The sequence below is a fragment of the Impatiens glandulifera genome, chromosome 9 (assembly GCF_907164915.1).
Source record: "Impatiens glandulifera chromosome 9, dImpGla2.1, whole genome shotgun sequence".
Taxonomy (NCBI): domain Eukaryota; kingdom Viridiplantae; phylum Streptophyta; class Magnoliopsida; order Ericales; family Balsaminaceae; genus Impatiens; species Impatiens glandulifera.
Genome location: NC_061870.1, coordinates 21024133 through 21039181, shown reverse-complemented (window position 1 = coordinate 21039181; position 15049 = coordinate 21024133). Strand labels below are relative to the sequence as shown.

At 36.0% G+C, this 15049-nt stretch overlaps 1 protein-coding gene across 1 annotated transcript; it reads left to right on the top strand.

Moving 5' to 3' along the window:
• Positions 1–46: 46 nt before the first annotated feature.
• On the top strand, positions 47–14692 carry LOC124914377 (serine/threonine-protein kinase ATR). The gene is made up of 16 exons (XM_047454914.1): positions 47–238; positions 340–484; positions 1489–1601; positions 1938–2254; positions 2369–2493; positions 3096–3240; positions 3337–3915; positions 3981–4056; positions 4557–4869; positions 5528–6775; positions 7275–10671; positions 10790–11359; positions 11895–12518; positions 13276–13470; positions 14119–14287; positions 14385–14692. The coding sequence occupies exons 1-15, from the start codon at positions 82–84 to the stop codon at positions 14284–14286; spliced, it is 8172 nt and encodes a 2723-aa protein (XP_047310870.1). The 5' UTR covers positions 47–81; the 3' UTR covers position 14287; positions 14385–14692.
• The last annotated feature ends 357 nt before the right edge of the window (positions 14693–15049 follow it).

Below are 15049 nucleotides of genomic sequence, written 5' to 3'. Positions count from 1 at the left end.
TTCTTTTGTCTAAACTTTACTCATTTCAAAGAGGAGGAAGGGAGGGAAGAAGAGAGAAGAGGAAGGCGGGAGGTTTCAGTAATGTCGAATCTTTCGAGTCTGATTCATGAACTCCGAGAACGAATTGCAGCTTCTCCATCTACGCCTCCCAGTAAGGAAGACGACGAAGCGCTTAACACCAGATTCCGTGCTGTCATTCCCAAACTAGTGGATGATTATGTAGTCCCTTCTTCTACTGGTATAATTACTTATAAAGCTATAAAATTTAATCTCTCTGGTCATGTTTGACTGATCAGGCTTGTTACTTTCTTTCTTTGCATTCTCATTCTCGCCGAATAGCCAACGAGAGAGAGGTCATAGCCGTTCTGAAGCTATTGAATCATATCGCAAAGAACTTCCCAGGGGTTTTCTATCACGGAAAACCCTCTTCTGTATTGCCTGTTATTGGACGCATTTTGCCATTCTTTGCTGAACCAGCATTTCGGTAAGTATATGTTTATGCATTCCGAAATATCCTTATTTACTTATTGGAACCCACTGAGGTTTTAAGTACATATTAAAAAAAATGGGTTTAGTTTTTCTTCAATCGAATTTTTGTCGAGGATGACATTGGAAAATATGCAAGGTTTGACATTGGGTAGAAGATAAATATGGGATGCTTTGTTCTGGAAGTATCTAGATCGGATTGTCTTAAATGATATTGTTAGTATAAGTAGCTAACAATCAAGATGCTGAAAAGTGCTTCAATCAATTAATTAAGCTAGTTGGTTAATACATGTGATCAGTAGTCTCTTTTGTCGGAACAGTTAATAAGGTACTGAATATAGTAGGACAATTTTCTTAACATTCTAAACATTGACTTTTGAGTATGGTCCAAAACCTGTTTATCAAGAACCAAATTAAGCAAGATCATTATCTTTTTTGGCAGTCAAGTTTGTGAATCATTTGTTGTCCTTGATCTTCCACTTCATACCAAATCCTTACTTATGTCAAAGATCAGTGTTTAAACAACAGGCAGTGTCAAGCACATAGTTATTCCCTTATGATAGATATGAATCACATTGTTGTAGCGACATGCACTCACTTTATGTCTGGCTTTCTATGGTAACAATTTTAGGCATATAAATGCTTGTAATTTCAGTCTCAATTGAAAAAAAAGTTGTCCAACAAGGAAGCGTTAAATATACGAGAATATCATAATTACATGTTTTACTTTTGAATAACTTGAAAATCATTACTTTGAGAAAATGAGCTTATATATTTGTGTACGACTCTTTGAAGCATCTATTTCCGCTACATTTTGGTTGGCCTGGTTTACCAACTGTCTATTTCACAATAACCAGCAGTCATAATGACCTACATGGTGGTAGGTAGTGTCATTGTTCATGCTATATTTCTAAAGATATAAACATTGTGCTTTTCTTCTTCTTTACCTTATCCAAAATAATGTGGTAAATCTAGTTTTCTCTCTTAACACATCTTTTTTAGCTCTCGACACGGTGTTGTTTTTGAAACAATGGGATCTTATATATCCCTTTTGCGCACTGGAGATCGTGATGCATATCGTCAGTTTTTTGTGGACATAATGCTGGTTGTTAAAGGTATGAATAAATTCACTGCAAGAGTTAATTAAATCTTCTTTATTTGCTTCTCACAACAATAGTAGGCCTTATTTTTATCACTAAAGCTTATATGAATCTGGGGTATAGTAAGTGAAAGCCGACTAGAGGGATTTCGTTAAGTCTATATTGTCATATTGATTTGATCTGAGATTTGATTTATGTAACACTTATACTATTTGATCCAATAGTATTAGTTATGTGATCATTTTTCAAATTTATTTATTATTTTATAAATAACTATCAATCTCAAAATCAACTTCCCTCTTATGATGTTTAAGTATATTAATCTCTAATATAAGTCTCTATTTGGCTCAGATGTCGTCTATGTAACTTCATGTTGTCCTGACATATTGGGAAAAGTACGTTTAAAGTGTTTAAGTGGTTCCTATAGTGGTATTTCCAATGAAGAAACTGTTCCTACTGGTCTTCCTGATTGCAAATCTACTGGTCATCCTGGTGTTATGATTGACCTAACGGGCAAACAGAGGTGGCTTCCATTCGCTACTTGGATTATAAAGCTTATATGTAAATGTTTGACTGATGGAACTCTATATGTTGAAGGCCTCATCAACATTACTTTTTTTTCACATGTATTCATACTCATGTGTTATGGAGATGCTGACTTGCACATGGTTGGTGTCATTTTTCACAATGGTTTCCTATTTTCTATTTGTCTTGTAAGAATTACTACTCTTTATTGGGACATAAAAACTAATCTTGTAAATTTCTAAAATCTGTCCTGCAAGGCATGTTTTGATTTTGCTCGTATCACAAGGACTGTAATAGACTATGAAGTTGTTCCTAGTGAGAGACTAATTCACTCCATAGTGGCTATACTAGATGAAGATGAAGAGGGAATTCCATCATTCAGGTTCAAGCTCTAGTATCTGAGATTTCTCTTTCTTAGCTGAATGAAATATTTGATTTTATTGTTCATATTTCCTAAGTCTGCCAAGTATGTTGTGTTTCCCCCCTGCCATTCAGATCACGACAAGAGCTGTTTCAGACTATACACCTAGGAGTCTGCCTTTTCTTTTCCATTTTTTCTATCACAAGTAAAAAATATGTTATTGAAGTTCCAGTTAGGGGGCTCCTCTTTCCTTTCTCATTTGGGTTTGAAATGAAATGCTGAGATTTGATGGAAAAAGCAAGATGCACCAAATTAGGAGACACATAAGCTAATTTATATTATGTCTTAGTGTAAGAATGTAGGACCATGAAAAGAAAATGTATGCAAGACATGGATAAATAGAGTTTATTTATGTCTTAGTTCCTTTTATTTTCTAGAATATTTTCTACACTACTTCTGAGAGTTCAATGAGCCTATTTGAAAACTGTTATTTGTCACAATCAAAATCAAATTGGAAAATCGTCAAAGTAGAAAGTGATGTTTTTGAGGAAAACTAATGAAGAAATCTAATCTTGTTACTTCTCTTTTCTTACCAAGGATATTAAAGTAACCTAAATTTGCAGAAACCGAGCATATGATTCCTCAATGGGGGGATGCCTTCATGCATTGCATTCAAGTTGTGCTGATGACATAGTCAAGTTGACTGCAGAAGATTTGATTGCTGTTTTTCCACAAGCTATGCTGCGAACAGAAAGTCCAGAGCTTAAGGTGATGTCATTGTTGATTTCTTTTGAGTAGGTGGAATTCTTTGGTTGATAAAGAAGTCTTAACCAATGTATGTTGGATTTATTTGGTTTTTTCCAGGCTGCTTTGTGTAGTGCGTACGTCCGAATTGTAAAAAACTGCTCTATTCATGTTTGGAGGCCTGAAACTCTTCTCCATTTGCTTTGTTCACCAAATGTCTGTATAGAAATTGTAGATTGCATTCAAGCAGCTTTTCCTCTTATTTTTCCTGATATTGTTCCGAAGCCAAGAAACAATGATGGTGACAAACATTTATCAATCTCAGTTCCTAACCAATCAAGGATCTCAAAAAGCGAGGGGAAAAGGCCACTTCATGGTACAGACATCTTAAAGATAAAACGTCAAAAGATACACCAAGAAGATAAGGCATCTAATGATACCTTTGACAATGTGCTTAAGAGCACTTATAGATTTACTCTCAAAAGGGAAGAAGAATATGCTGAGTGCATGCGCAAGTCACTTGCTTCTTTGGTTGTATTTCTTAATCCTCCTGTTGATAAAACTAACATATTAACACCCGAAGTATCCCTAACAGCTCTTAGCATTCTTGGTATAGCCTTTTCTATTTATCCTCGAGCAAACATTTCACATGACATCTTTCAGCAGATTTATGCATGGGTCCCTTGGATGTGCGAGCAGGTAGGTATTATACATGTTAAAGTTCACTACACCATCTTCTCATTTAATTGAGATCTATTTTGCAGGCGATAGAAAGAAGCTCAATTACATTTGATCTATGCATCTTTCTGGAAGCAGTTAACAGCATATTGTTCACCCAAAGTATGTGGAATTATCAGCTTTATTTTATTTTTCAAAATTGAATGTTCTTTATGTCATTTAACGTGACAACACAGCTTCGTAGAAGATTCAGTATCATGTTGAGTGTAGTTGGTAAATGAGCATTTTCAATTAAATGCACCCAAGGATTTCTTTTTGGTTTAGGTTAGATAATTCTTCTCTAATGCATTGCTTCCTATGGGCTTTATCCACATGGAAAAGGGTGAACATGTTAAGTAAACTTTTTTCATTTTTTCTGTTAAATTGGAATGAGAAAATTCATAAATTTAAAAGGATTTTACTTTCCTAGTCTTAACCTGTGTAAAATTTCATATATGTTTTTTTTTTATTTTGCTGAGAAAGATAAGCATGTCATGCTTTTCTAAACCTTATAGGATTTACCATTGAAACATATTAATATATTCTTCTGGTCTTGTCTCCTTGATTTTATTGCCTCATTTCTTTCGTCCTTTTCTAATGTGACCTATGTAACTATGCGGCAGGCTTCCTTTCTGAGGACAAAAAAGTTTTTTGGATTATGGGTAATGTAAAAGATTTTATGCCGTTGCTGAGACTTCCCTGGACCCACACTCTTGCCGTTTGTGAGCCTTATTACATGCGGAAGACAAAATCTCTGGCTCTCCTAGTTCTATCCAAGATGGGATGTTTGTCAGAATGTGGAGATGATCTTGATATTTTAGATATGAGTCTTAAAGATGAAGATGAAGAAGTCAGAAAAGAAGCTATTGGTTCACTGCCATTAATAGTGCTGTGGTCAGGTTTTTCTTTAATGACTCGCATATTCAGAATTCTGCAGTAAGTAACAAAAGACAGTAGTATGTTTAATTGTGAGTTAATATATATATGTGTGTGTGTGTATATATCCTTTTTTCTGTTGGGACATGATTAATTCTCATAAGTACACATAAATCCAGGAAAGGTTGTTTATCCGCTGCTTTCCTGAAGTTACTGTGTGCTAAATTGTCAAGATATCATTAGATTTTTACTTGAGTTATTTACAAAATTGGCATATCATTGAAAACTATTTATAGTGAGGCAAATGACAATTGTCAAGATATCATTAGATTTTTACTTGAGTTATTTACAAAATTGGCATATCATTGAAAACTATTTATAGTGAGGCAAATGACAAGTTTCGTGGAAATATGCTAATATAATTCATTATTTTTGCATCTCATTGATATAGAACAAACTTTTGAAATGAAATTAGTTGTTTGAGAAGTAGATTGATGAAGAGTGTAACTATTTTTCCTGTATAAAACTTGTGTTCTTAATAACAGTGATGATAAATTTCTCTTTGCCAATGCTACTTATAGAAGAAATATTATTTGGTGTCAATATGCATCCTACAAATTTACAATGGAGTTTCTAGTCTGTATTTGAGTTCAAAATAGAGTTCGCAGTAAGTATCACTGAACCTGACTGTTTATATGTTTAATCATTTTAATTGCAGATTACTCGGGAAAGAGAAAAGTGACAATGTTAAGAAAGTGATTCCCCCATGTCTTGGATACCTGGCATGCCTCTGCGGGTCTTATAATGGCTTAGATGGTTTTGGTGAAAGAAAATGCAAATTATATATGAAGAAGGAAACGGAGACTCATATTTGGACTGTAAATTTGTTAAGAGGATTCTATTGTTCAAAATGTGAAAGGAAAACCTTCGATGACCAAAACCTTTATCCAGTGTTGATGCATCTATCGGAATACCATGTGGCAAATTCTTTTTTTGATATCAACTATATTAATCTACAATCACTTTTCTTTAAGCTTCTTTTTGATGAGACCTCTGAGGATGTGCAAGTTGCTTGTATTGAAGCGATGCAAAGAATCATTTCCCATGGAACAAGAGGTAGTTTGCTTAAAGCAAAATCTGAATGGGCTATGTGCATCGATATCCTACTTATTCACAAAAACAAAGCAGTAAGAGAAGCATTCAGCGTGAAGTTTGGCTTCTTCCTAGATGAGCAAATTTTGGATTGCTTATTTGATGAGGAGGTGTCAAGTGAAAGCAAGGAACATAGGTTTTTAGGCAAGGTGAAAAATGCTCTGGAAGCTGCTGAGGACCCCCAAATCATAGTGTCAATTATGGAAGCAATTACGGAGATTATGACATCCGTTGACATTTATAATAAGGTGTTCTTGCTCTCTCTTATTTTGCTAGTTAATCAGCTTAACAGTCCATTTGTAGCTGTGCGAATGGAAGCCCCCAAGTTAATATGTAAAGCTTGCTATTTCCATGTTAAAGGAGGTTTAGAACAAATCCTTTCAAAAGTAATTCATGTTCGGGATGAATTGTATGATTATCTATCAGACGGGCTTACCAGCCAGCCTGAATTAGTGAAAGAGTTTGCAGAGGCTGTTCTTGTCGTTCAGATTGAAGAGCTTGTGAAGAGAATAGTTCCTGTTGTTATTCCAAAGCTCATTGTCTCTCATCAGGATAACGATCAAGCAGTCATCATCTTGTATGAATTGGCAAAGTGTCTGAAAACAGATATGGTGCAGCTTGTTGTTACTTGGCTGCCTAAAGTGCTTGCCTTTGCACTCAATGAGGCTGATGGCCAGAAATTACTCGCTGCTTTGAGATTTTACCACGAACATACAGGATCTGGTAAGCAAGAAATTTTTGCTGCTGCGTTACCTGCACTTCTTGATGAACTTGTGTGCTTCACAGAATGTGATTCTGGTGATCCAAGTAAAAGGTATGCAAGGGCTTGGCAATTTCTTGATTCTAAGAAAAAGAAACTAAGTTCTTGCTTATTGTAATGTCTAACACTAATTCAGGAATATTACAAGACTCCAAAGGATTTCTGTGATTCAGATTATGATTGGCCTCTACCTTCTTATTTCCAGGGCCTTGTTTGATCTAGGGTTATTTGACTAACCAAATGGTTATTTCCAAATAATATTGTTTGATGTAGGCTATTGAAAATCAGGTTATTTGGGTAAAAAGATATTAGGTCTATAAATATATAAAAATAAAGGACATTTCGGTATTTTGGTTTGTTGATTGGTTAGTGAGTTATTTGAAATTAATCTCAAATAACCCGCTTCAAACAAGGCCCAATTCTTCTAATCCTATCTTACTGATCATGATGTCTGATAATGTATGTAGCTTTAGTTTTCTTCTATCCTTTACGTTATTTAATCAGTCAAGTAAGTGACTTAGTGATTTATATTTCCTACTGGTTATGCTGACAGGCTGGATAGAGTCCCTGAGATAATACAAGAGATTGCAAGGATTCTCGTAGGTAATGATGATCTTCCTGGATTTTTGAGAAATCATTTTGTTGGTCTTCTTAACAGTATTGACAGAAAGATGCTCCATTCAGACGATCTTTCACAACAAAAACAAGCCGTAAAACGTATTGCAATGCTGATCAATATGATGGGTTCACATCTTGGTACTTATGTTCCAAAACTTCTTGTTCTGCTCTTGCATGCCATTGGCAAGGAAGAACTCCAGGATGAGGGTCTTTATGTCTTGCATTCTTTTATCAAGCAATTAATAAAGATGTCTCCATCTTGTTGGAAACATGTAATTTCTCAAGTTTTTGCTGCTCTCATCCCCTTGTTAGAGCAAGAGAAAGAAAATCCTTCAATAAATTTGAGTAAAATTGTGGAAATCTTAGAGGAACTTGTGTGTGACAACAAAAGTATCCTGAATCAGCACATCTGCGAGTTTCCTCTTCTTCCCAATATTCCTGCTCTTGCAAAGGTGAACAAAATTATGCAAGAATCACGTGAATCATTAACATTGAAGGATCAACTACGTAATATCATCGATGGCTTAAACCATGAGAATTTAAACGTTAGGTATATGGTGGCTTGCGAGCTGAGCAAATTGCTGAACCAGAGAAGGGAGGAAGTTACATCCTTTGCCCTTGGTGAAGTGGGCTCAGATATTGATGTTCTTAGTTCTTTGATTATCTCCTTGCTCAGAGGATGTGCAGACGAATCAAGGTCTTTGGTAGGGCAGCGACTAAAACTCGTCTGTGCTGATTGTCTTGGAGCAGTAGGTGCAGTTGATCCTGCTAAAGTTAAGGGTTTCACAAGCCGCCGTTTCAAAATTGCATGTTCAGATGATGATCTGATTTTTGAGTTAATCCACATGCATCTGGCAAGGGCTTTTAGAGCTGCACCTGACACCATTGTCCAAGACTCAGCTGCATTGGCTATACAGGAGCTGCTGAAAGTTGCAGGTTGTGAGGCATCACTAGATGAAAATGTCACTGTTTCAAGATTACCTACTATCAAGTCTAAGGCTCAAAAGATCTCTTCTTCTGAAACCAAGCGTATCTGTGATTCCAATCAAGAGCATACAAGGGGTCAAAGATTATGGGATCGTTTCTCTGATTATATAAAAGAGATAATTGCTCCTTGTTTAACCTCCAGATTTCAGCTTCCAAATGTCATAGATTCGGCTTCTTCTGGTCCTATTTACCGGTCTTCAATGTCATTTAGAAGATGGATATTTTTCTGGATAAGAAAATTGGCTGTTCATGCAACTGGCTCTCGAGCAAGTATCTTCAATGCTTGTAGAGGTATCGTACGGCATGATATCCAAACAGCAATTTACCTTCTTCCATATTTAGTGCTTGATGTTGTTTGCTATGGCTCTGAGGAGGCACGTCAAGGCATTACGGAAGAGATTTTATCTGTTCTTGATGCTGCCATATCAGGGAAGAGCATTACTCCAGTTAATACAGTCAGTTATCGAAAAAGTGAATTATGTATTCAGGCCGTGTTCACACTTCTTGATAATCTTGGTCAATGGGTTGATGATGTTGAACATGATGTTGCATTTTCCCAGACTCTTCAACCCAATAACTCTAAGCAACAAGCTTCCAAGTTAAAGGATCAGATTAATAATTCTTCCATTGAAGTAAACCAACTTCTGGTACAATGTAAGTATGTTTCTGAGCTTCTGGATGCAATTCCAAAAGTTACCCTAGCTAAGGCCTCCTTCAAGTGCCAAGCTTATGCTAGGTCCTTGCAATATTTTGAGTGTCAAGTAAGGAACATGTCAGGGTCGTTTAATCCAGCAGCTGAGAGAAGTGGCATATTTGACGATGAAGATGTTTCTTTCCTGCTAGAAATATACAGCAATATGGATGAGCCAGATGGACTATCAGGTTTGGTATGTCTTCGGAATACCAAAAGCTTACAAGACCAATTATTAATAAACAAGAAAGCGGGAAATTGGGCTGAAGTTCTGACCTCTTGTGAGCAGGCTTTGCAGATGGAATCCACTTCTGTGTATAGGCATTCAGATGTCCTTGATTGTCTGTTAAACATGTGTCATTTGCAGGCTATGGTTACTCATGTAGATGGATTGGTATCGAGGGTTCCTCAGTATAAGAAGACATGGTGCATGCAAGGTGTGCAAGCAGCTTGGAGGTTGGGAAAGTGGGATATGATGGATGAATACCTTGATGGAGCTGATGGAGATGGTTTACTTTGTAGCAGCTCAGAGAGTAATGCTTCTTTTGATATGGATGTTGCAAAGATCCTTCAGTCATTGATGGAGAAAGATCAATTTGCTGTTTCTGAGAGAATTGCACTTTCAAAGCAATCTCTTATTCCTCCTCTTGCTGCTGCAGGCATGGACTCGTATGCACGAGCTTATCCATTTATTGTAAAACTTCATATGCTCCGGGAAATGGAAGACTTCCAGACTCTACTTGCAGGTGAGTCTTTCTTGGAGAAATCATTCTATCTGGGTGAGACTGGATTTTCCAAAGTAGTAGAAAACTGGGAAAACCGCCTTAGATTTACGCAACCATCTATCTGGACTAGGGAGCCACTGTTGGCCTTCCGTAAATTGGTTTTTGGGGTGAGTGGTCTTGATGCTCAAGTTGGGAACTGCTGGCTGCAATATGCAAAACTCTGTAGATCAGCTGGTCATTATGAGACAGCAAATAGAGTAATTCTAGAGGCAAAAGCTTCAGGAGCACCGAATGTTCATATGGAGAAGTCTAAACTTTTGTGGAGCACCAGGAGATGTGATGGCGCCATTGCAGAACTTCAACAAAATCTCCTTAATATGCCAGTTGAAGTTATTGGTTCAGTTGCTTTGTCATCAATTACCAGTCTTTCTTTGGCACCCATCAACCCTCTGCCTTTACAGTCTGATTTGGAAGCTTTGAATGAGAACTTAGATGTTGCAAAGACACTGCTCTTATACTCAAAGTGGATCCATTATACTGGGTTGAAGCAGAAGGAGGATGTTATAGCCCTTTATTCTAGAGTGAAGGAACTACAACCTAACTGGGAGAAAGGATATTTTTATTTGGCTAAATACTGTGATGAGTTGCTTGTTGATGCTAGAAAGCGACAGGAAGAGAATCTTGAACCAGGTTACAGAATGGCACTCTCAAACCCTTCAACTTCAGCTTCTGCATGTCTAAATTCTGAAAAGCGTTGGTGGTCATACCTTCCCGATGTGTTGTTATTCTATGCAAAATGTCTTTTCAAAGGCCATAAGAATCTCTTTCAGGCTCTTCCAAGGTTGTTAACCCTGTGGTTTGACTTTGGGAGCATTTATCAAAGAAGTGGTTCATCGACAAACAAAGATATGAAAGATATTCATGGAAAGGTAGTTATTTCTAGCATTGATTTTTCCCTGCAGATTTATGTATCACTATATTTTTAATTCATACAGATTCTTCAGTTTCCATTTCACTTATGTTTATCATCTTGCATTTTCATTGCAGGTAATGAGAGTAATGCGAGGATGTAGGAAAGATTTGCCAACATATCAGTGGTTAACAGTTCTTCCTCAACTGGTGTCTAGAATTTGTCACCAAAACGAAGATATTGTTCGTTTGGTAAAAGATATTATCACTTCTGTTTTACAGCAGTATCCACAGCAAGCATTTTGGATTATGGCAGCTGTTTCAAAATCCACAGTAACATCAAGGAGAGAAGCTGCTGCAGAAATCATACAATCTGCACGTAGAAGACTAAGTCGGGGAAGCTCTAATGATAATTTGTTTGTACAGTTTCCTGCTCTAGTTGACCATTTAATCAAGTTATGTTTCCATCCTGGGCAAACAAAGGCCAAGACGATCAATCTTTTAACCGAGTTCAGTTCCTTGAAGAGGATGATGCCACTAGATATTATAATGCCCATCCAACAATCCCTCACTGCCAACCTTCCAACATACAGCGCTAATCTGACGGACTCACTTAAATCCAATATCTTTTCAGCTACAGAACTTCCTACTATATTAGGAATTACAGATGAAGCCGAGATACTTTCATCTCTTCAGAAGCCAAAGAAAGTAAGATGTTAGATTCAAATATTAACTTGGTCAACTTTTTTGACATGGATGATATCTACCCAAAATGATCTTTAGCAACCTGACCTAGTGTAATTTCTATTATAGAATCATCATATTTAATGTACTTGTATGTAGGATTTGATCTTCTTTTAGGATATGTTTGGTTCAGGTTGAATTGAATTGGAGGTCAAAATTCAAATCTTTGTTTGTTTATGGTTTAAATTTTAAAATAAGGAATTATAATTCCAATGGAGTTGAACATATATGATCTTTTAAGTTTTCCTTCCTACTTCAGAATTGTTATTCTGTAATTTCTCCAAACATAAGAATTGAATTGTAATTCAATTTCCATTCTTATAAAATTGGAATTATAATTTTATTTTCAATTCTAAATCAAATTATACACATCCAAACATAGCTTTTTAGGGATATTTCTCTAGTTAGAATATTGTTGGCCTTGTCTGTTCTGTTATGTTCATCAAGGATGGTGTAATGCTCTCAACTTACAGATTCTGATTGTCTTCTGTCCTTCCAGATAATTCTACTTGGAAGTGATGGCATTGAACGTCCTTTCCTATGCAAACCTAAGGATGACCTCCGTAAAGATGCGCGCATGATGGAGTTCAATGCGATGATAAATCGATTATTGACTAAGGGCAGAGAAAGTCGCCGTCGGAAGCTTTATATTCGCACATTTGCAGTGATCCCACTAACAGAGGACTGTGGAATGGTTGAATGGGTGCCTCATACTCGTGGGCTCAGACAAATCCTTCAAGACATCTATATAAGCTGCGGCAAATTCGACAGACAAAAGACTAACCCCCAAATAAAAAAAATCTATGATCAATGTCAGGGTAAAATGCCAGAAGACGAGATGCTGAGGAACAAAGTACTTCCCATGTTCCCTCCAGTTTTCCATAAATGGTTTTTGAAAACATTTCCTGAACCGGCTGCCTGGTTCAGGGCTCGAGTTGCTTATGCACACACTACTGCAGTTTGGTCAATGGTTGGACATATCGTGGGCTTGGGGGATAGACATGGTGAAAATATACTCTTTGATTCCACCACAGGAGATTGTGTTCATGTTGACTTTAGTTGCTTATTTGACAAAGGCTTGCAATTGGAGAAACCTGAGCTTGTACCTTTTAGATTGACCCAGGTAAGAAACTTAATCATTTAACCAAAGCATGTAGACCCATGAGTCACGTGCACCTGGAAGTTCAGTTTCTTATATCAAATTATAATATCTAAAGATTATCTCTGCTATATCATGCATTTGAAATTCAGTCCATATAATTTGGTAATCAATTACTTCAGCTTATACCCCACCAAGGTGGCCCGGTGGAAAGAGTTAACCTAAGAGACCAAAAAGGTCACGGGTTCGATTCACACCGGAAGCGCTTTGAATGGAAGCGTGGGAATGGTTGTGGGGTGCCATGCTAGTTCTCCTTAATTAAAAAAATAATAATTAGTCATCTTATTATGTCATTTTGGATTGCTCTGAAATATCCTCTTCAAAATGCAATATTGGTGCTGGTTTGATGTAGGTTTTTTTTATATAAAAATATTGTTTGTTGAAAAAGTAGACTATTTGAGGCTGTTTGGGTTATGACGTCATTATCATTTGTATTTGTATTTAGCACTTTTAAATGTTACAAAAAATAAAGTAAATGATTTAATTGATGATGAGATAAGGGGTTATATATCCAAACAACCATTCATCAAACAAGATCTTGGTCCAATTTTTTTTCTTATAAATAACAAATGTGATACTTGTTGCTGCTTGAGAGGTCTTGTAATCTTGCAAGTTTACAAACAGATTGTTCTCCACTTAATTTTTTAGTGTAACCTTCTATTGTTGCTTAAGAAATATAAAGAATGCAATATTTGATGCTGCTTTCTTTCTGGATGTGCAGAACATGATCGATGGATTGGGCATCACTGGTTATGAGGGCATTTTTTTGAAGATATGTGAAATTACACTTTCTGTTCTAAGGGAGAACAGGGAAACCCTAATGAGCATCCTTGAGACATTCATTCATGACCCTCTAGTGGAATGGACTAAGTCTCACAAGTCTAGTGGCGTAGAAGTTCAGAACCCTCATGCACAGGTTAAACAAACATTCATTTTCTATGCTAGCCAAACAATAACAAATTTAGCTTTTTTTGTTATGGGAATTTGTCAATGTGATAAAAAAAATCTACATTTGACTAAAAACTGTAATCACTGAAAATTTCTGGACCACAGTCGAAAATTTTGGCACAAAAATGAGGGTAAAATGGTAAAAGTAATAATATAGAAATTGGATAAAAAAGTTCACAAAATATTTTACACTAAATGAAGTTTCACTTAATTCAATCACATTTTCTAAAAAACAAATTACATGTATATATACTTTCACTGTAATTGTGACTTGTAACAAAATATCAAATAGTCATGAAATTAAAAGATGCCAATAAGATTATAAAATTCTCATTCCGTAAAAACTCTCCTTTCAAAACCCTTGATTCTTCCAATGCTGTAGCTTTTCCCCTGGAAAGTTCTGTGGTTCTTTTCCTTCCAAATCATCCACTAAATTACCGGTTCTAGTTATTTAGCAATGATTGAAATTTTCATCTCATGTGACTAGCATAGATGAAACTGCTGTCCTACCATAGTTCAATAACATTCTATGTGATGCTTTGACATTAACTTGATCTGTGCATAATATGATTATCTAAGTGTTTCTAATGTTTTCTTTTCAAAAACAAAATTGCAGCGTGCTATCAGTAACATAGAAGCACGGCTTCAAGGAGTTGTTGTTGGTGTTGGAGCCGCCCCATCTTTGCCTCTTGCTGTAGAAGGACAGGCTCGTAGATTGATTGCTGAAGCAGTTTCTCACAAGAACCTTGGAAAGATGTACATATGGTGGATGTCTTGGTTTTAAGGTACACTTTTGATTTCACATAATATATAATCCAGTTGTTTTCTGGTCAGGTTGTGTTTTTTTTTCCTCAATAGTGTTCTAATACTGTTAACATCCAGAATTAACTGCTCCTTGTGGAAGATAGGAATCCGGTTGGTTGGTTGCTCATGGTGGAGACGAAGGTATGTTCTCCAACTCTTGGGAGGAAATCATTATATTCTTATATAATGGTAATGATGTAAATATAAAATTATAATCTTATGTTTTGAGGAGAAATGGCTGAATGTAGATAATCTTAGCAACATTCGAGTATAAAACTCTGTTTTGTTTTTGTTTCTTCAATATCACGTCTCAAATGAGGTAAAGTTTGTACAATAGACATCCCTATAGTTTGTTGTTTTATTTTGAGGTTCTCTAATTATATCCATTCAAATATTTTGTTAGTTTGATTATTTTATTTGCTCCGGCTTATGCATATCGACGTGATGTGTTTGTTAGCATAAAGTTTATTTGCATTGTATCGTGTGTTTGATACGCTTAATCTAAGGATGTTGAAAAAGTAAATGTGTGGCTCAAGGAGGAATATTGCTTGTATTTGTGTTTTGTAATTGACTTTTAATTAAATATTTCTAGATCTAATTAGATAATGCTAATCTATTAAGTTAGATTAAACTAATAATTATGTTATTTTAATTAGTATCTTGTACTAATGTTTTCCTAGCAATGGTGACTTCTCATTGGTTGGTGATTAATGAAGGTTCACTCATCCCATTGCTTTGTTAAG